Source organism: Chelmon rostratus, chromosome 17, assembly GCF_017976325.1.
Source record: "Chelmon rostratus isolate fCheRos1 chromosome 17, fCheRos1.pri, whole genome shotgun sequence".
Lineage (NCBI taxonomy): Eukaryota > Metazoa > Chordata > Actinopteri > Chaetodontiformes > Chaetodontidae > Chelmon > Chelmon rostratus.
In genome coordinates this window covers 171,273-192,500 of record NC_055674.1, presented here as the reverse complement: position 1 = coordinate 192,500, position 21,228 = coordinate 171,273, and the positions used below count along the sequence as shown (strand labels likewise).

General features: G+C 45.5%; 1 protein-coding gene across 2 annotated transcripts in view; it reads right to left on the bottom strand.

Annotated features, from left to right (window-relative positions):
* itga2b (integrin, alpha 2b) overlaps window positions 1–21,014 on the bottom strand; it is a 22,632-nt gene extending 1,618 nt beyond the window's left edge. The window contains exons 1-27 of one of the 2 annotated variants that reach the window (XM_041956338.1): window positions 20,841–21,014; window positions 16,011–16,141; window positions 15,806–15,906; window positions 14,443–14,608; window positions 13,564–13,613; window positions 13,122–13,167; window positions 12,263–12,382; window positions 11,912–11,956; window positions 11,769–11,812; window positions 11,588–11,653; window positions 11,437–11,489; window positions 11,279–11,351; window positions 10,477–10,612; window positions 10,187–10,366; window positions 10,059–10,104; window positions 9,466–9,567; window positions 7,527–7,582; window positions 7,278–7,429; window positions 7,084–7,197; window positions 6,889–6,956; window positions 4,369–4,504; window positions 4,193–4,285; window positions 2,517–2,596; window positions 2,348–2,428; window positions 2,160–2,265; window positions 701–856; window positions 1–83 (exon numbers count right to left, since the gene is read on the bottom strand). The exon at window positions 1–83 is cut by the window's left edge and continues 4 nt beyond it. In XM_041956338.1, the coding sequence (XP_041812272.1) occupies window positions 1–83; window positions 701–856; window positions 2,160–2,265; window positions 2,348–2,428; window positions 2,517–2,596; window positions 4,193–4,285; window positions 4,369–4,504; window positions 6,889–6,956; window positions 7,084–7,197; window positions 7,278–7,429; window positions 7,527–7,582; window positions 9,466–9,567; window positions 10,059–10,104; window positions 10,187–10,366; window positions 10,477–10,612; window positions 11,279–11,351; window positions 11,437–11,489; window positions 11,588–11,653; window positions 11,769–11,812; window positions 11,912–11,956; window positions 12,263–12,382; window positions 13,122–13,167; window positions 13,564–13,613; window positions 14,443–14,608; window positions 15,806–15,906; window positions 16,011–16,141; window positions 20,841–20,983 (2,627 nt within the window). In that variant the 5' untranslated portion in view covers window positions 20,984–21,014. The remainder of the gene's footprint in view (window positions 84–700; window positions 857–2,159; window positions 2,266–2,347; window positions 2,429–2,516; window positions 2,597–4,192; window positions 4,286–4,368; window positions 4,505–6,888; window positions 6,957–7,083; window positions 7,198–7,277; window positions 7,430–7,526; window positions 7,583–9,465; window positions 9,568–10,058; window positions 10,105–10,186; window positions 10,367–10,476; window positions 10,613–11,278; window positions 11,352–11,436; window positions 11,490–11,587; window positions 11,654–11,768; window positions 11,813–11,911; window positions 11,957–12,262; window positions 12,383–13,121; window positions 13,168–13,563; window positions 13,614–14,442; window positions 14,609–15,805; window positions 15,907–16,010; window positions 16,142–20,840) is intronic. The other variant, XM_041956340.1, reaches the window with a different exon arrangement.
* Between the last annotated feature and the right edge of the window lie 214 nt (window positions 21,015–21,228).

The window sequence follows — 21,228 nt, the reverse complement described above, 5'->3', positions numbered from 1 at the left end:
TGAACAGTGTGACTGTCTGAGTTTGTCTCCTCCTGCTGGATCAACTGAGAAACTACAGAAACACTGGAGGAATTACCAACCAGCTGCAGACAGACAGACAGGTCAGAGAGAGAGACAGGTCAGACAGACAGACAGGTCAGAGAAAGAGAGACAGAGACAGAGACAGGAAGACAGACAGACAGACAGGTCAGAGACACAGACAGGTCAGAGACTGAGACAGGTCAGAGAGAGAGAGAGAGAGAGAGAGAGACAGGAAGACAGACAGACAGACAGGTCAGAGACACAGACAGGTCAGAGACTGAGACAGGTCAGAGAGAGAGAGAGAGAGAGAGAGACAGGAAGACAGACAGACAGACAGGTCACAGACTGAGACAGGTCAGAGACACAGACAGGTCAGAGAGAGAGACAGACAGACAGACAGACAGGTCAGAGACTGAGACAGGTCAGAGACTGAGACAGATCAGAGAGAGAGAGACAGACAGACAGACAGACAGGTCAGAGACTGAGACAGGTCAGAGAGAGAGAGACAGAGACAGAGACAGAGACAGGAAGACAGACAGACAGACAGGTCAGAGACTGAGACAGGTCAGAGAGAGAGAGAGACACACAGAGAGACAGGAAGAGAGAGACAGAAAGACAGACAGGTAAGAGAGAGAAAGGTCAGAGAGAGAGAGACAGGTCAGACAGACAAAGTGTGGACCTTGAAGGGGTCTATCTGCGATGCGTTCAGGGTTCGGCAGCTCAGTGATTCTTCAGAGGCGTTGGAGAAGATGTAGAGCAGGAGGTGATGTTGCCAGGTGGAGGGGAAGTCCACCGTCAGCCGGGCGTTGACCTCACTGGGACCCTGGTTCCTCAACTACACACCAATAACGTCAATATGATCAATAACAGTCTGACCAATATGATCGGTGTCCTCAGTCCTCTAATCAATATCATCGGTCTGATTGATTGTCAAATCAGGTTTTTTGATCTAGCACATCTCAGACAGACGTTTTGGAAACAACAGGCAAAGATCATTCAAGATAAGAAGGTCGTTATTATTATTGTTATTACTGTTATTAATGAGGGAATGATAATAAGAGGGACTGTAACATGAAAGGTTTACTGTGACCCGAAGGCAAAAACAGTGTTCAAGGCACTGAAGAGGAAGTACATGGTCAACAGTAAGTGCCAGAACAGAAACGTTGTGGTTGCCTGAGATATTTTCTGTACTGCGGTTCACTGAAACCAGACTGGCTCGCATAAAGGTTCCATGAACTCACTGCGTTTGTAACAGAAATAACCTTCATCATGACTTTCTACAAAATGTATTTGCTTGCCCTGTATATAGTTTTGGAGCCACCTGGTGGATTAATCGTGTAACTGCACAGATAGGGTTCCTTCATGCACACTGTTGTTGACTCTGCAGAAAGGAAATATATCCAGGCTGGAGGTGGGGGCCTGTGAGCGATGTTGCGATCGTTAATTCCGTGTTTAATGTTTAATTGTTTTTGCGGCTGTCCGTGACGTACACCATGACTGTAAGAAAAACTAGCATGTAGTCTGAAAGTTAGAAGCACTTATGTGTACATGTTGTTACTTTATTGATGAGTATCATTCGTGGTGAATGTAGTTCATGCTAGTTAGCTAGCCATGCACCAGCCGGCTGTTTCCTCGCGTAATGTTGTGAGTTATAACAGGAGACAAAATGCAGAAACAATAGTGTGGTCTTTTAAACTGCAGAACACAGCACTGCTCAGTAGACTTGTGAATATCACCACACCTGAAGGGGAATGTCCAGACTCTACTCAGGACTTTGATTCCAGAGCCAGCGTGTGTGTGCAGAGCTGAGTCCTGGAACCCTACATGCCTAAAACTAGTGTCTGCAGCCAGGGTCCAGCACGTTAGAAGCTGTGCTGACCACTGGCCCGTGCACCTGACCTCTATTTCTGTCGTTTGGGTCATGGGTGCAATGGAGGTGGTTCCATGCTGCTTCTTTGGGCTGAGCCTGACCAGAGTCCATGGATATAAACCTGAACCCTAGGCATTCAGACCTGGTAGTAGGAGGTGCCCCTAATCTAGACTAGTTCGACTAGATGGTTAAAATTCATGGAGGGGACTGAACCATTCTCACCTGGCCTCTCACCTGGGACCAGAGTTACCTGAAGAACCCGCCTCACCTCATAAACATGTTCCACCAGTGGACCCACTTCCTCTAAACTCTCAGGATGCATTGCAGGCTGCCAGTCAGGGAGGGGCAGGACAACTTCTGCAGGGGAGGAGCCTCTAGAAAGACAAAGACGTCAGCATGTTCAGTGTGTAGACGGACTCTCATGGTTCTCAAACAGCTAAGATGAGGTTGTTTTACCCCCTGATCTCCAGCGTGGCCTCAGCTTTCACCACAACCTTCACTGTGACAACGTTACTGTCGGGATTCACTGAGTTCTTACTGAGAGACAGACAGACAGACAAATGGACAGACAGGTCATAAAATAACTATTTAACAATAAGATCAGAGACAGGCAGAGAGACAGTACCTCCTGATTCTGAGTTTAAAGGTGATGTGTCTCTCCACCTCCTCCAGATGACCGACACTGAACAGAAGACCCGTCTGCAGCTACAGACAGAGACAGAGAGACAGTCACTGTGTTGTCCTAACAGGACATACAGAATCCAGCACTGGACAGGGACAGACTGATGCTCATGGTGAACTACAGAGCTTTGAAAGGCATCCAGAGACACCACAGAAACACAGAGCTGTCAGCACCAGCAGGAAGACTTCCTGTTCAGACCACCACAATGATCCAGCCCCCTCCTCGAAGGCCTTGTTGGGTCCAAACAGTTTCAACGAGGGACGCCACAGAAAGCTCAAACAGGAGAGGAACTACAGTACTTCCGTATGTGTAGTACAGTGGCTACGTCAGAAAACAACCGTCCAATCACAGTAGAATATGCAAATCACATGTTCAACACCCCCCCACACACACGCACACACATGCATAGACACAGAAACACACACACACACAGTGCTGTGAGTCTGTATGTGTGAATGCAGTGAATGAGTTGTTGTAATATTTGTTAATTTCCAGATTTTTATTTTGCTCATCAGCATAAAAAAACAGCTGGAAAACGTTAACGTTAGCGAGCACGACCGTAAGTTTCCACATCACAGATAACAAAGACAACACGATCAATGAAAAGCAGCATGATGATGTGTCTGTGTGTTAGTCAGTAAGTTCAGTATCACAGCCAAATGAAAGTGTGTGAGTTCACTTCATGTCTGTGTGAATGTTTGCAGAAACCTGAAGCTTCATGTGTCAACACTTCATCACACCACTGAAACAGTGAGTGACAGTAATGAGGTTAATTAATTAAGACGATCATTTATTACTTAGAATCATGTCTCATCACATCATCTGTGTGTGTTACTGTGTGTGTGTTACTGTGTGTGTGTGTTAATGTGTGTGTGTGTGTTACTGTGTGTTACTGTGTGTGTGTGTTACTGTGTGTGTGTGTCTGTGTGTGTGTGTTACTGTGTGTGTGTGTTACTGTGTGTGTGTTACTGTGTGTGTGTGTTACTGTGTGTTAATGTGTGTGTGTGTGTGTTACTGTGTGTGTGTGTTACTGTGTGTTAATGTGTGTGTGTGTGTGTGTTACTGTGTGTTACTGTGTGTGTGTGTGTTACTGTGTGTGTGTGTCTGTGTGTGTGTGTGTGTTACTGTGTGTGTGTTACTGTGTGTGTGTGTGTGTTACTGTGTGTGTTACTGTGTGTGTGTGTTACTGTGTGTGTTACTGTGTGTGTGTGTGTTACTGTGTATGTTACTGTGTGTGTGTGTTTCTGTGTGTGTGTGTGTGTTACTGTGTGTGTGTGTGTGTGTTTCTGTGTGTGTGTGTTACTGTGTGTGTGTGTTACTCTGTGTGTGTGTGTTACTGTGTGTTACTGTGTGTGTGTGTGTTACTGTGTGTGTGTGTTACTGTGTGTGTGTGTGTTACTGTGTGTGTGTGTCTGTGTGTGTCTCTGTGTGTGTGTGTGTGTGTGTGTTACTGTGTGTGTGTGTGTGTGTGTCTCTGTGTATGTGTGTGTTACTGTGTGTCTTACTGTGTTTGTGTGTGTGTGTGTTACTATGTGTGTGTTGCTGTCTCTGTGTGTGTGTGTGTGTGTGTGTGTGTTACTGTGTGTGTGTGTGTGTTACTGTGTGTGTGTGTGTGTTACTGTGTGTCCTTGTCTCATGGGGTTGCCGAGGTCACAGGTCACAATGACAGTCTGGTTCTCTTTCCTCTGAACACACACCAGTCTGTTAACACCCTGCAGACGACAAACAACACTGAATACACGTCATGTTTGTGTGTTTTTCTGTGTGTTTGTGTGTGTTTGTGTGTGTGTATCACCTGACTGCTCTGGAAGTGTGTGTGTTTGGGGATTTGGATGACCAGCTCAGTCTCGTACGATCCCTCACCATCGTTCTCTGCAGACACTGATAGCAACACCGACTGATCCTCACCGACCAGCACGCTGTCTGACAGGCTAACACACACGCACGCACGCACGCACGCACACACACACACACACACACACAGAAATGGGAAGCTGACTCATCTGCTGCACATGACACGTGATCTCTGGATGGAATGCGTCTTCCACCAATCAGGGCTCATATGGATGATATGACACTGCTAACTTCAACATGTACAAGGAGGTTGTTAGATAAAGTCAATCAGAATCTCAAGTGGGCTAGTATGAAGATTAAGCCTAGTAAGTCAAGGAGTATTTCAATATACAGAGGGAAAGTAAGTGATAGAAAGTTTGCTATAGATGGTGAGGAAATCCCAACAATTAGGGAGAAATCAGTTAAGAGTCTAGGACGGTGGTACAATGTGGACCTGAATGATGTTGAACAGGTTGTGCAATTTAGAAAGGATGTTGCAGAAGGGCTGGAGAGAATAGATAAATCAGGGCTCCCAGGAAAACTGAGGTTGTGGTGCTTGCAGTTTGGCTTGTATCCTAGGTTAATGTGGCCAATGTCAGTATATGAAGTCCCATTATCTGTAGCAGAGAGAATGGAAAGGCTAGTTAGCTCTTATATTAGAAAATGGTTGGGTGCTCCCAGGTGCTTAAGCAATGTAGCTTTGTATGGGAAAGGAATGCTTCAGCTGCCAGTATCCAGTCTAACAGAGGAGTTTAAATGCACTAAGGTTAGGACAGAACTTTTATTATCTGGGAGTAAGGACATGTTAGTTAGCAATGTGGTTCCGAATCCTTCTGGGGGGAGGAAATGGAACCCAAGGGCAGCAGTGCAGGAGGCAGAGGCAGCTCTTAGGCATGCAGAAATAGTAGGAAATGTTCAATTTGGCCGGGGAGGCTTGGGGCTTGGCCCAGGCAAACCAGTGTGGAATAAAGCAGGTCTAAAGGAGAAAAGAAAGCTTGTAGTGGAACAGGTGCGTAGGCAGGAGGAGTTGTTAAGGGGGGCAAAAGCAGTTGGTCAAGCCAAACAGGGACAATGGTTGAATTGGGAAGGTGTTGAGAAGAGGAAACTTAGTTGGAGGGACCTGTGGAATATGGAGGAAGGCCGTATTAAATTTCTGATAGGGGCGACATACGATGTGTTGCCAACCCCGCAGAAGTCTCTGGGTACAGGGCGATCAATCGTGCCCACTCTGCTCAGGTACAGCAAGTTTAAAGCACATTTTGTCAGGTTGTAGAATTAGCTTATCACAAGGCCGGTATACATGGCGGCATAATCAGGTGCTGAGAAGCTTAGCCGCAGGCATTGAGGAGAGAAGGAAGCAGGTGAATTCTGGAAGTTCTAGAAAGGAGAGGTTAGATGTGCAGTTTGTTCGAGAGGGGGAGAAAAATAGAGCTGCTAAGTCAGGGAGAAGGCAGGTAGGTGGCTGCCTGGTAGGGGCTGATGATTGGCAAATGCAGGTCGACTTGGGAGGAAAGCTAGTTGTGCCCCAGGAAATAGTTTATAGTAATCTAAGGCCGGACATTGTCTTATGGTCCATGAGTAAAAAAACTGTGTATTTTATTGAGTTAACAGTCCCTTGGGAAAATTCAGTGGAGGCAGCTTATGAAAGGAAGAAGACTAAGTATGCAGATTTAAAGACAGAATCTGAGCAGAGGGGATGGAAGACCAGGGTCTGTCCGGTTGAAGTGGGGTGTAGAGGTTTTGTTGCAGGGTCAGCTGTTTCTCTGTTGAGGGAGCTGGGAGTGCATGGGCAAAATTTAAGGAAGACAGTGAGGGAGATGTCAGATGAGGCTGCTAGGTCTAGTCAGTGGATATCGATCAGGAGAAATAATAGTAGCTGGGGGGTGAAATAAAGGCAGTCTTCTTCTGTTCTTCTTAGCGGTTAGCATTTAGCATTAGCTAAATGGTAGCATCGGTACTGTATTGTCTTCTTCTGTTCTTCTTAGCAGTTAACATTAGCATTAGCTAAATGGTAGCATCGGTACTGGCCACTACCTGGAGCATCTCTGGGTCAGTTGAACGTGGCAGTGCTGTTTGGATTGTGTAGGAGCAGTGTGAACTGGCACTAGGGGGGGTGACTCTGGGACGCCGGAGTTCACCGCCTAGCCTCCTGGAGGTGTCGTGGGACTAAGTAGGCGAAACACCGTTGAAGGGAGGTAACCACCTGATGACCCCCAGAGACGCATTAGGAATCACTGCTCTTTGGCAGGTATAGAGGCAGATTAGGGCTCCAAGGCGGTTAACATTAATCACCTTGGAGCCCGACGACATTAACAACATGTTTCGTTCATAATGTTTATTGATAACAAATATTGTTACTCTTGATGATCATCATCTTTTGTTTTTGTTAATAAAGTTGATTGATTGGTTAAATTTTCTGAAAAGTGATCTTTATTGTAATTGTTGATCAAGTGTATTGATGATGCAGTTTCTGTTGACTCACGGCTCAGCTCTCAGCTTCAGGTCAGGAACACAGATGTTGTCGTCTCCACAATCCAGAATGATCCTGGTCTGCACACACACACACACACACACACACACGTACACACACACACACGTACACACACACACGCAGGTAAACTGAATAAACATCCTCATACGTGTGTTTGTGTTTATGTGTCTGTGTGCGTCCACTCACCTGTGCAGCAGCGTGTGTTTGTCCATGCAGTAAAGCATGCTGGGTAGAGTCGAGGAGGCTAATATCGACAGTGATGAAGATCGGACTCAACTTATCCCGAACATCATCTTCAGACTGAACACACAGACGCAGACACACACACAGTCAGGTGTGACTCTGATTTGCTTCTTCATGTGTTTTCTCCCGTTACTTACCCTCAGATAGGCAGTCTGATTGACGCAGACCACGCCCACCTCCCGCTGAACCATCAGCTTCATCGTACCCTGTGGCTGATTGGTCGAAAGAAGCAGAGTCCGTCTTGCCATTGGCTGCTTCATCCTATCCAGCTGTAACTCCAGCCCCAGTGCTGCATCAGCCAATCAAGAAGCAGGAAGAACAACCTGAGTATGAAAACAAGATTTTGTGTAGATTTTATCACCACAAACTTGTGAGATGTTGTTTACCTGTCTGCTGTGGAATTCTGTGACCGGACACGTAGACGCACATCTGGATGACGAAACTGTGGAGATAGAAAGAGCATTTCAGCTTTTAGTCGTTTAAAGCTGTCAAAGCAAACACATGGCATGACCCCAGGATCCACTCTTGAACTACTGCAAGGACACCCTTGAATCTTATTGAGTACCCCAGCGGCTTTTAAAGGATCCTGAAAATCCAGACCCCAGGAATCTTTTTCATTTGTTTAGGATTCTGTCAATCAACATGAAACTCCATCAAGAACCCCCGGAACCCTGCCAAAGAGACTAAGAGGCCTGTAAAATACCACAGAATTTTATCAAAGACCCTACGACTCTTTCAAAGGCTCCTTCTTTTAAGGTTTATGGTGATCAACAACATGAAGTATCCCTTGAACCTTTTTAAGCACGTCAGGATCCCTGTTAACCTAGAACCCAAACAAAAAGCCCTTTGATGAAACTTAGAAGACTTTCAAAGATGGAACGCCTTCATGGTATGTTAGGATCCCTGGATGTACCCCAGATGATCTGTTAAGGATCTTGGAACGTCATAATGGACCTCTGGAATCTGTTTGAGTACATGAATCCATGTCGACCAGACCAAAAAACAAACAAACAAACAAAGACTGCAGCCCTGACAAGGAGACCAGGAGCCTTATGAGGAATCACATAACTCTTAAAAAACCTGAATCCCAGAATTCCCAGGATTCCCAAGTTCTGTATAGTCTCTCCTGGCCACCCCGAAACTCCTTGACCCCCTCCAAAGACCCACAGAGCTCAGCAGAACAGTGAGATTACTCAAGAACTCTCTCAGTGAATTCTGGAATTGTCAGGAAAGTGGGGACTAAGGGAGAACTATGGGGTAGAACCCAAATGCAGACACAGAAGGGGGCGCTAGGTTCAATTAATAAATTTATTAAACACAAGGAAAACTCAAGAATACCAAAACTCAGGGGGCTAATGACCGACACACAAGGGTAACAGACTTCACACACCAATGACGCAACACAGGGAGAGACAACACATGAACACAAGACACATGAGAGCAAGGGACAAGGCTATGAATAACTAACAATGAATAAAATAAAGAACCGAAAACTTTACCGAAGGAGGAAAACACAAAGGGTTATGGAAAACGGAAGTGACTACTGAAAGATCTAGATAAGAAAAACTCACAACTCAAAATACAGTCCTAGAAAATGGAGAAACATGAATCCAAATAACAAACGTAGTCAAACAGAAAATCACTCTTTATCGAGGAGAACAAATCGGCTATGCTAAGAACTGAGAACAGAAACAGAAACTAGGTTAGAAATCTACCAACAGAAAAACACTCACAAAAGGTCTACAGCGTGGACTCTCAAACAGTTAGGGAAACGCAGACAACACTAAGGACGGTGGAACACTGACAGAGAACAAAGCCTGGACATGAACAAGGATAACGCAACAAGAAACACTTACATGAAACACGACTTGGACATGACAAAGGAATCAAAACGACAAACACTCACTTACAGGACTATGGCAAGAACTATGACTATGGCAAGGTGACGTGGACAACAAGGTGACGCAGACAACGACCCGACAAAGACAGTGGAGAAGACACGGACTTAAATACACAAGGATGGAACACTAATGACACACAGGTGAAACACATCAGACAATCACAAGGGCGGGAAAACACAGGAAGTAAAGTAAACCAAAACACATAACAAGAACCTTCAAAATAAAACAGGATGTCTGTAAGGTCTGTAATTTAAGTAAGCAGTTAACAAACACATAATATGATTATTCAGCAAAAACTCATTAATGAACATATTATTTACATAAACATACAGCCTTTAAAACATTACTTTGGTATGTCAAGTAGTTTCACTAAATCTGGTTCATTAATGCTTGTGGATGTTTATTAGGTCAGTCAGTCAGTTACCAGGACACAGGTGTGTTTTCTCGCTGACACAATTTGGAGTCTGGATTCAGGAAGTCCGGCAGCAGAGACAGAGAAACTCTGGTCCGGATCACCGCTCGGGATCTGAACACAAAAACTTATCATTAGTGAAATTATCATGTGACGTTTCAGCAACTTAGTAGGTTCAAGAAGAATATGTGGAAGTTTTGATTCAAACTAAAAATGGAAAATTTAACAGAAAGAATCACAAACAATAATGTGTGATCAATGACGAAGAATCACAAACAATAATGTGTGATCAATGACGAAGAGTCACAAACAATAATGTGTGATCAATGACGAAGAATCACAAACAATAATGTGTGATCAATGACGAAGAGTCACAAACAACAATGTGTGATCAATGACGAAGAATCACAAACAATAATGTGTGATCAATGACGAAGAATCACAAACAATAATGTGTGATCAATGACGAAGAATCACAAACAATAATGTGTGATCAATGACGAAGAATCACAAACAATAATGTGTGATCAATGACGAAGAGTCACAAACAGTCGAGTGACTGAGCACCACTGATCTTAATGCTCACCTTTCTTTGGATTTCCTACCTGTACACAAAAGCTCTGTCTGCAGCCCACGCGCCGACCAGCAGGTCTGCACACACAGACAGGTCAGGTGATGCTGATCGGGGATTACTGGACACAGATCTGCACTGATGCAGAACTTCAGAACATACCTGGGTATCCATTCTCGTCAACGTCAGCCCCACCTCTCAGAGTAAAGCCAAATGCCGTTCTGCCGCTTGCCAACGGGCTGTCAATCACCTGGGATGGCGCGGCTGACAGCCCATTAGCATTGCCCAGGTAAATGAATACCTGTCCACTGTCACCTGACCAGGGAGCCCCTATGGCAACATCTGGAGAGAGACAGTCAGATCGTTGGTTATCATTTATTGCAGAATTTGGTGTTTTTGCGTTCTCTTTGGTTTGGATTGAGTATCAGTTCAGAATGTGTTTGTCTGGTTACCATGGTAACCGTCCATGTCCAGGTCGCCCAGCACAGCCAGGGCGGAGCCAAACCGCCCATATAGAGAGAAGCCAATCAGTGACTGGTCAGGCTGAGAGGAGAAGGAGGCGTGTCTTCTCTGCAGGTACAAAACCACCTGGAAGAATGATCCAGAACAGCCAGTTAAAATGCTGACAGGTCAAATATAAACTGTTTCAGTTCATAAAATAATAAATGATCACATAAAACACATAAACTTCGTTCTTTTCGTTTTATCTCACTGAAGGACTGATGATTGTGAGCACTGTGGAGCCTCCAGAAACCTTCATGAAGAGGTTCAGATTCAGTCAGACTGCTGGAGCAACTGAGCTTTTCCAGGATGCTCCTTTCAGACCCAACCATGATGCTCTCACCTGTTACCAATCAACCTGTTCACCTGTGGAATGATCCAAACAGGTGTTTCTGGAGCGTTCCACATCTTTCCCAGTCTTTAGCTGCTCCTGTCACAACGTGTTTGAAACGTGTTGCTGCATCAGATCCAGAATCAGCAGATATTTACAGAAATCAGTGAAGCTGATGAGCTCAGACAGTAAATATGTTGACTGAATGTTGAGCTCATGTCAGGACGGATCAGCAGCTGATCACGTTCTGGTTTACTGACGTTCACACAGACTCACAGCTGTTCTGGGATCATTGTAGGATTGATTTTTCAATACATGACGTTTCTAATATTTTAAACAGTTTAATGAATATTTAAATAATGATTATAATTAACAATAATTATCATAAAGTCATTAATGCTGTGGTCAGCATGTTGTCAGACCTGTCCTCTCTCCTGCAGCTGCTCCGTCACTCTGTCCATGAAGAGAGGAGCTCCGATCAGCACGTCGTCTAAACTACAGACAGAAACACAGACACAATCACCTCGTACCAGAAATCACGCCGTCCCGCTCAGAGCGCCGCTAATCTCTCTCGTCTCACCCGTCACTGTTGATGTCAGCTACAGCCACGCTGTGTCCAAAGTAGGACGCTACCTACAGGAGACAGCCCAGCCTCAGATTCACATCCAAACTGTGACCATGTTGTCTTCACATCAGGTAGATTCCTGTTTGTGATGACATCACGCTCTCACCTGAGTGCCCTGGAAGCTGTGATAGGCTGTCAGTGATCCGCTGCTCCTGCCATCGTAGATCTTCACCTGTTAACATGGACGCAGAGTCCAGCAGAGTCCAGAGGAAGACAGGGTTCAGGAAACATGCTGTACTACACATACAGTCAGTGTAGAAGTCCAGCAGAGTCAGAGAAAGTCTTACTGTTCCTGCTGTGTGTCTGTCATTCGGAACGCCGACCAGATAATCTGAAGAACAGCACAGACAGTAATAATCGATCGTCTCATCGTCACAACAAAGATTGGAATCACAAGTCTACATATTAAATTCTTTGATGTAATAATAACCTGGTGTGGAGTCTCCAGTCAGCAGACCACTGGCCACCGAGTAACCTGACAAACAGAAACACACAACTGCCACACAAGCCCACTGCCCACCCGCAGCGTTCATTACTGCTGTGTTTGAGCAGCTGGTTCGCTGCAGCACGTTCTGCTAAGCTGCTGTTCAAATGTGTGACTGTAAAGTGTGAAAACATCCGCTGTGGTTTGGTTTGGGTCTGATCATGTTACCTGTCACTACACAGGTATGACCACGGCGTTCCAGTGAATGATGGGAAATGTAGAAACAACCAAGTGAAGTGGGAACTATAAATTCGTGTAGGTCATTTCAAAATAAAAGCCCGGCTCAGCTCTACTCACCACGGTAAAGGTCATAACCTCCCCTCTCATCTGATTGGCTGATACCAGCTGTATAATGGATAGGATCGTTGCGCCGCCCACTGTTGATGATGTCATTCACTCCCACTGTGATGACCTGACCTGAAAGCGACATGGTGGTCATCAGCGGTGATGTCAGCAGCTACCTGTGTGTTGGTGAGCAGTGAAGTCACTCGTTACCTGTATTGTAACTCTATTGGCTGAGCTCCTTCTGTGTGTGTCTCTGACAGACTGATCTGTAAGAATCTCTGTAAACCTGCACTGTAAGTGGTCAGGCAGATCCTGAAGAACCAGTCGCATATGTTAGACTGTCATCATCAACTATCACTTAAGGTCAGAATGTCCAAACTAAACAAACTTCTGAGACTCAAACTTCTGCTCCATTAAATCTGTTTTACTTTCATGAATCTCCATTAAATCTTTTTGTTTTCATTCTGCATGCCGACGAAAGACGATCCAGAGGCCGCAGGAGCCTGGCCGGTCTGCCAGCACAGGGCCGATGATGAGCCGCCACCCCTCTGATCTCTGTCATTTGGTGCTGTCTGTTGTTTCCACGGTTACAGCATCATGTGTTTCTCATTTATGTTAAGCTATGTTTTTCCTCTTTTAAATCACGACAGTTGCTTTGCTGCAGCTTCACATCCAGAGTGAGGAGGAAGCATGTTTGTCATCATCAGTGATTCATATGAAGTGTGTGTGTGTGTGCGTGCATGTGCATGTGTGTGTGTGTGTGCGTGCCAGATAAACGTCAGTGTTGTTTTTGTCAATTAAAGACGAGCATGCTGTCGCTGTTTTAATCAGATATAATTCCCTTCCCTGACCAGCAGGTGTCTCCACTCACCCTGAAAATAAAAGCTTCCTGGAGCTCCGAGCAGCAGCCGGCCCTCCTATGACACACACACACACACACACACACACACACACACACACACACGCGCGTGCGCACACACACACACACATACAGGAAGCGTTAAAATGTGTTCATGTCATATCAGAATAATAATAAGAGTTTCTTCTTGTTAACATGGCTTACATCAAAGTACGAGTAAGAATTACAACAGAGAAACTGTCAGAACTGTGATTTCATGTCTGAAAACCAAACAAACACTTCAAACTGTTCAATATAATTTAACCCAAGTTAAAGGATAAATCGATAGTTTAATGACTTTCTGGTGCCCGGTGGTTTGATGAACATGTGAATCTTTATATCTCTGACGTCCCTCCTGTACGACACATCTGAGAGTTATCTTCAACAGAATTGACTCCACCCACCACCACCTCACCTTGGTGATATCAGCGCTGAAGCCCACCTCACAGTAGCGTTGGTCATTTCCTAGACAACAACAGAGGCAGAGATGAGTCTCCTCCCTCTGTGAAGACACTGTGTATGTGTGGTGTATATACTGTATATATGTATATATACACACAGTTTGTCATTTATGCTACTCGGGGTCTCTCTAACGAAGAAATAAACAAAAGACAGAGTCTGGCGATGTTGTGGAATAGCGTGGGAGCAGGGACGTTGTTGTCTTCAGTGTTCGACAACCACCATCACCAAAGAAAATGAACAACTGTGCTGAGCAGTGAGCAGTAAAACATCTGACTGAAGCATCTTCTGGTGTTTGTTTAGCAACTGATGATGAACTGATGCCTCGAACAATAACAGATATTTGGGGTTTTAACATTGTGGAATCAGGTCTGTCTTTTTATGCATTTTACTGTGGAAACATTTCATATTGTGTCTTTCACATGCTGGATCAATAAAGCTGATTGGGTTCTCATTAGTTTAGCATTGTGCACGTCCTGCTTCACGTGTTGCTGCTGAAAATGAGCCTTTTAGCTAACACAGGCACAGTCTACAGTGACAAGGCGTCAAATCAACACTGATGACCCAGACTAGTCTCAGGTGGTCTTGGTCCAGTTCGAAGGGGACATTTGTGAAAAACAAAGCAGACATATTAGAGGACAGCAGAAAATAAGATTTCAAGGAGAAAGTGCAAAATGTCGGAAATCTGAAGTCCAGTTTGTGAAGTTTGACCTGGACGGACTCAGGTGACCGATGTGTCATCAGGGTATGACCTGTAAATCAGTGCTAGCCAATGAGAGCAAAGACCTGCAGGTAAACTGCTGCATGTTGTCATTCTGACTCAGCTGTGTCTTACTGTTGCTCATGCGTTTGTAGTCCCCGTCCATCATGGTTCCTCTGCAGGGGGAGAAGGAGGTGGAGTTTCCCGTCCGCTGGTCCAATAGGAGGCAGTTTCCCACAGGTGTTTTCCCTGACTCCGCCCCTTGCCTCTGAGCGTTCCAATGAAAGAGCGGCGCACAGGCCTGACAGGTAAACACATTCAGACTCAGGTTATACTGGTTGATTTGGTCTCTTCTTCATCTGTTCTTCATCGGTTCACATGTCGAGGGCTCTGAAACAGGCTGAAACAGGCTTTAGACCATCTACAGCTGGTTTTTAAAGCGTTTCACTGAAAACAGCAGCTTGTTGATGTACCGAGAGACGAGGACGAGGATTTTAAGTCTTAGTTTTTGATAAATGTTCAAAGAGGTAAGTTTCATTTCATCATGTATCATCTACTGTTCTGAATATTGACGAGGCTGCTTATCAATGCTGTTTAAGAACAGCTGAGAGGTTATTGAATAAATGAAATAGTGTTGATCTATTTTTTGATATGTGGAAACTTTTCATTTCATTTCAAACAGTCTGTATTTGTTCCAGCACGTAATCCAGATGACAGTGACAGAGTACTGTACAGGACTGTGATCCCTCACAGTCCTGTACAGTACTGTGATCTGTACAGTACTGTACAGTACTCTGTACAGTACTGTGAGGGATCACAGTAATAGACAGCAGTAAAAGTTAAAGTTGCTGTAAAAGAAATTAAAGTAACGATTTTAATAACGTCGGTCTGTTTGTCTCTAAACAGCCTGCTGGAACGACTGCAAGTGACCCGGTTTTATGTGACATGAATGACTCTGACTTTTATAGGACATAGAAACCACTGAACAGGTGACTCTCTGACCAGTGGACAGAGCCAGCAACAAGCTAACCTCTGTCCTCACGTGGTTCACGCTGTGAAAAGGTCAGTTTTCCTTAAGTTTAGGCAGCAAAGCTTCTTGGGAAGGTTTAGGAAAAGATCACAGTTGTTTCTGTTGTGTAGTGACGCATCATCAGCATGTGATGAAAGTTCAGATACGTCAACACTTTAATGTTATCGTCACTGATTACACAGAAATGTCATTTTTATGGTGAGGACAGGTTGGTTTTATTACAGGTTATAAGTCAGAGGATTTGACAGACAGTTGTGGTAAATGGTCATAAAGGTATTGATCTACGATCATCTCTGATCAGTGTTGATCTCTGTTGAATTTGGATTCATGTCCTCTGGTCAAGTGAACAGTGAAATATTTGTTATCTGTCAGACTCAGAGATGGCAGATGCTGATCTGTCCTCCAGCGCCCCCCTCAGGAGACACACCTCTTTCAGTTTGATCGACCAATGAGGTCGTGCGTTCTCACCAGTAAGTGCGTGTTGCTGACTGATCGAACTGAAGCTCCAAACCACTGCTGACTCTTGAAGGTGTGAAAGGACAGACCGGAGCTGCTGTGGACCTCATCACCTGCGACAAGTACAGAGTTCAGAGTTCACATCCGACCCAGACAGGTGACGTCCTTCTAACCTGAACAGAGACCAGTTAGAGTGGTGGACACGTCAGAACCTCACCTTCCTGGTCAAAGTCAATGATGTCACAGGTCCCATCTTCAGGTGACCAGGGGCAGAGAAACACGCCTCCTCCCTCCGTCACTCCTGATTGGTTGGTATTGGCTTTGGGAGCTCCAATGACAACGAAGGACCTGCAGAGGAAATAGACCATGCATCAAAGTGATATATATATATATATGTATATGTATATATATATATATATATACATATATGTGTGTGTATATATATATGTATAGACAGATAGTGTCACACCGCGGTGAGGTCTGTCTTGTCATGGGGTTTTTGTCTTGTCTTTTCATGTTTTATTTTGAAGGTCTAACTCTCCTCTCGTTTCAGTGCACTTGCCCTTCCTCGTGTGTCCCGTGCGTCCGCCCTGATTACCTGTTGTTTCCACCTGTTCCTGATTACCCTCCACGTGTTGAATAGTGTAGTGCGTCTCCCTTGTCTTGTGCCAGTGTGTCTTTGTCCATCGGCGATTCACCCGAGCCTGTCTTTCCCGTTCGTCCTTGCCACAGCCATAGATCTCGTTTGTTCAGTAAGCTCTTGTTTCCTCCTCGTGAGTGTTGTTTTGTTTGTAATTTTGATACCTTAGTTTATGGTTTATTTTCACAGTTTATTCCTTAGCCGAATTGTTTTCCTCTAGCTTGAGCGATTTTCTGTTGTTTCCCCTTTAGCATAGATATTCCCGTTTTTTCGTATTTAGGATAGTTCTTTTGATTTCATAGTTTCCCTTATTCAGTCTCGTTCTCCAGGTAGTCATAGCCCATTGTGTTTTCCTCCCTTTGGAGCGTTTTCTGTTCCTAGTTATTTTCATTACTTAGTGTTTTCTAGTTTATCCTCTTAGTGAGTGTTTTCTGTTATTTTTGATTATCATAGATATAGCCATAGGCCTAGTATAATTATATAGCCTATTCCTTTGACACTCATTGAAGTGGATCTTGAGTGCATACTATTAATAAAGATCTGAGTATTCAACTCTCTGCATCTGAGTCCGTATCTGAGTCCTGGCCTGACAGTACACACTGGCCAGCATGGACTCAGCAGAGACCGGCCAGCTCACCGCCACGGTTCAGGCCCAGGAATCTCGTCTTTCCCGTCAGGAAGAATTCCAGGCCGCCATGGCGTCACAGCTTGGTCAGCTGTCTTCACAGGTTCAGGATCTGATCATTCACCTTCGTCAGTCCGCTCGAGACTCCACAGCACCACAGCTTGGACCCAAGCTCGCTCCACCGGAACACTATTCCGGAGAACCCGGTCAGTGTAAAGCATTCTTGATTGACTGTTCCATTCATTTTGAACAGTCTCCCTATGCGTTTCCTACAGAACGATCTAAGATTGCTTTCATGATCTCGCACCTGGCCGGTCGAGCGAGGGTTTGGGCTACTGCCGAGTGGGAGCGGGAGTCCCCACTCTGCTCCTCTCTAAAGGAGTTTAGGGAGGCGCTGATCAGAACCTTCGACCCCGTGACAACCAGCAGGGAAAAGGCTCGCGAGCTGAGTAGCCTGAAACAAGGTCACAGCCCCGTCAGCGACTACGCCATCCACTTCCGCACGCTGGCAGCGGAGAGTGGGTGGAACGCCACCGCCTTATACGACGTAGCGAGCGGCGATGACCGAATACATCCAAACCTCGCTCAAGGCAGGTCTGATTCGCCCCTCCTCCTCTCCGGCCGGAGCAGGTTTCTTCTTTGTGGGTAAGAAAGATGGGACGCTTCGTCCCTGCATCGATTACAGCCCCTTAAATGACATTACGGTCAAAAACCGTTATCCTCTCCCCCACATGTCCTCCGTTTTTGATCAGATTCAGCAAGCCAAGATCTTCACCAAGCTAGATCTCAGAAACGCTTACCACCTGGTCAGAATCAGAGAGGGTAATGAGTGGAAGACAGGGTTTAACACACCAAATAGTCATTATGAATATCTAGTCATGCCTTTTGGTCTTACCAATGCTCCAGCAGTTTTCCAGGCCCTGATCAACGACGTGCTAAGAGACTTTCTTGACCACTTTGTTTATGTTTATCTGGACGATATATTAATCTACTCACCTGACCTCGAAACTCACTGCTGCGTCGTCTTCTAGACAATAAATTGTACGTCAAAGCAGAAAAGAGTGAGTTCCATGCCGAAACCACCTCCTTCCTGGGCTTCATTGTAGCCCCTGGAAGAGTGCAGATGGACCCGGCTAAAGTAAGCGTGGTGACCAACTGGCCCACTCCCGATAGCCGCAGAAAGGTTCAGCAATTTCTAGGATTTGCTAACTTTTATAGGTGGTTTATCAGAGGGTTCAGCGCTACAGCCGCCCCTTTGCATGCTCTCACCTCCTCCAAGGTCCGGTTTTCCTGGACACCCGAAGCAGAGAAAGCCTTCCAGAAGCTCAAAACCAGCTCACCACTGCACCCATCCTCATCATGCCAGACCCTCAGCGACAATTTATCGTGGAAGTGGACGCTTCCAACGAGGGCATCGGAGCGGTCCTGTCCCAGTACGCTGAGCGAGATGGTAAGCTGCATCCATGCACCTTCCTGTCCTGACGCCTGTCCAAAGCGGAACGTAACTACGATGTGGGAAACCGGGAGTTACTGGCGGTCAAAGTGGCGTTAGAGGAATGGAGGCACTGGTTGGAGGGGGCTGAGCACCCTTTTATAGTTTGGACAGATCACAAAAATCTTGAGTACCTACGTAATGCCAAGAGATTAAACTCACGCCAGGCCAGGTGGGCGCTATTTCTTAATCGATTTTCTTTCTCTCTTTCTTACAGGCCGAGGTCCCGGAATGGCAAGCCAGACGCTCTGTCTCGACTCTACGACCCCGAGCCTGTGGCCAAGGAACCAGAACCCATCCTTCCACGAAACTGTGTGGTTGGAGCGGTAACTTGGCAGATAGAAAATGAGGTTAAGCGAGCCAATGGAGTGACCCTGCCACCTAGTGGGTGCCCTGAGAATCGTTTGTTCGTCCCGGTTAATCTGCGCCCACAGGTGATCCACTGGGCTCACTCCTCGCTGTTATCCTGTCATCCGGGAGTGAAGCGAACGATGTTCGCCATCACCCGGAGGTTCTGGTGGCCATCCATGGAGTCGGAGGTCCAGGAGTACGTAGAGGCCTGCTCAGTCTGCGCCAGAAACAAGCCGTCCTCTGGGTCACGCATGGGGTTGTTGCAACCCCTGCCCATTCCCTCCAGACCATGGTCCAACATTTCTATGGACTTCAAGAAGAAGAATCTCCGTCTCCGGGTGCCCTCTCAGAAACTGGCACCGAGATTCGTTGGGCCGTTCCCGGTCACCAAGGTCGTTGGTCCTGCTGCTGTCCGTCTTCGCCTTCCCTGCTCTCTTCGGGCCCACCCCACCTTCCATGTGAGCCAAGTCAAACCTGTTAAAGAAAGCACCATGGTCCCAACCCCCCCACCCCCTCCTCCTCTGGAGATGGTAGACGGAGGTCCAGTATACAAGGTCAAGCGCCTACTGGCCGTGCGCACCAGGGGTAGGGGCAAGCAGTACCTGGTGGACTGGGTGGGTTACGGCCCAGAAGAGAGGCAGTGGGTCCCTTCACGCTTCATCATATATAAGACTCTCATCAGGGACTTTGAAGCCTCCGGACAACCTGGACCGTCTGGCAGCCGGTCCTAGAGGGGGGGGTAATGTCACACCGCGGTGAGGTCTGTCTTGTCATTGGGGTTTTTGTCTTGTCTTTTCATGTTTTATTTTGAAGGTCTAACTCTCCTCTCGTTTCAGTGCACTTGCCCTTCCTCGTGTGTCCCGTGCGTCTGCCCTGATTACCTGTTGTCTCCACCTGTTCCTGATTACCCTCCATGTGTTAAATAGTCTGCGTCTCCCTTGTCTTGTGCCAGTGTGTCTTTGTCCATCGGCGATTCACCCGAGCCTGTCTTTCCCGTTCGTCCTTGCCACAGCCATAGATCTCGTTTGTTCAGTAAGCTCTTGTTTCCTCCTCGTGAGTGTTGTTTTGTTTGTAATTTTGATACCTTAGTTTATGGTTTATTTTCACAGTTTATTCCTTAGCCGAATTGTTTTCCTCTAGCTTGAGCGATTTTCTGTTGTTTCCCCTTTAGCATAGATATTCCCGTTTTTTCGTATTTAGGATAGTTCTTTTGATTTCATAGTTTCCCTTATTCAGTCTCGTTCTCCAGGTAGTCATAGCCCATTGTGTTTTCCTCCCTTTGGAGCGTTTTCTGTTCCTAGTTATTTTCATTACTTAGTGTTTTCTAGTTTATCCTCTTAGTGAGTGTTTTCTGTTATTTTTGATTATCATAGATATAGCCATAGGCCTAGTATAATTATATAGCCTATTCCTTTGACACTCATTGAAGTGGATCTTGAGTGCATACTATTAATAAAGATCTGAGTATTCAACTCTCTGCATCTGAGTCCGTATCTGAGTCCCGGCCTGACAGATAGATAGATAGATAGATAGATAGATAGATAGATATACTTTATTTATCCCAAGCTGGGAAATTGCAGTGCAGCAGCAGCATTACAGTGAAATAAGTGAAAAATTGTGAAATAAGACTATAAAGAACAAACTATACATAATAAAATATCAAAATAGCGAGCCGTAAAAATATTACATACATAATAATAAAATATCAAACAGTAGTAATGAAAAGTATTCTATCTACAGCAAATGGCAGTCTGTAGAAGCATGTCTGTAAGCATTACATTTGTCATGTGGGTAGACCAGTTGAATTTCCTGAAGGACCACAGACCTCCTTCATCAGGATAAAGGTTGATCAAAAGCTTGTTGCACATTGTTGGACAGGTAGTTTAGTAGTTTAGTAGTTTAGTTAAGGGTTATTAATGGGTTAATTCATGTCACTTACATGTTGTTGAAGGTGTGAAAGTCGACAGAAAATCCAAACAGACTTCCTGACGGTCCGCTGAACATCACAGCTTCATCCAACAGGTTCAGACACACACACACACTCACACACAGCAGCTCAAACACACACCTTAGCACACACATCACACCTTTCTGTCCGACACACACCACACTGTCTGACTGTCGCTGTTCTGAGTCTTCCTCATATATAAACCTCAAATAACACAGTGTGTGTGTGTGTGCGTGTGTGTGTGACAGATGATTGACAGTTGGCTGTGTCACTTTAACCACATTGCGCTGCTGTTTCCTGTTGATGGGCTCTAAAAATAAAAGCCTGTTTATCTGTTTCTCCAGAGTTTTATTTTGGGCTCTTTCTTCTTGTATTTGTG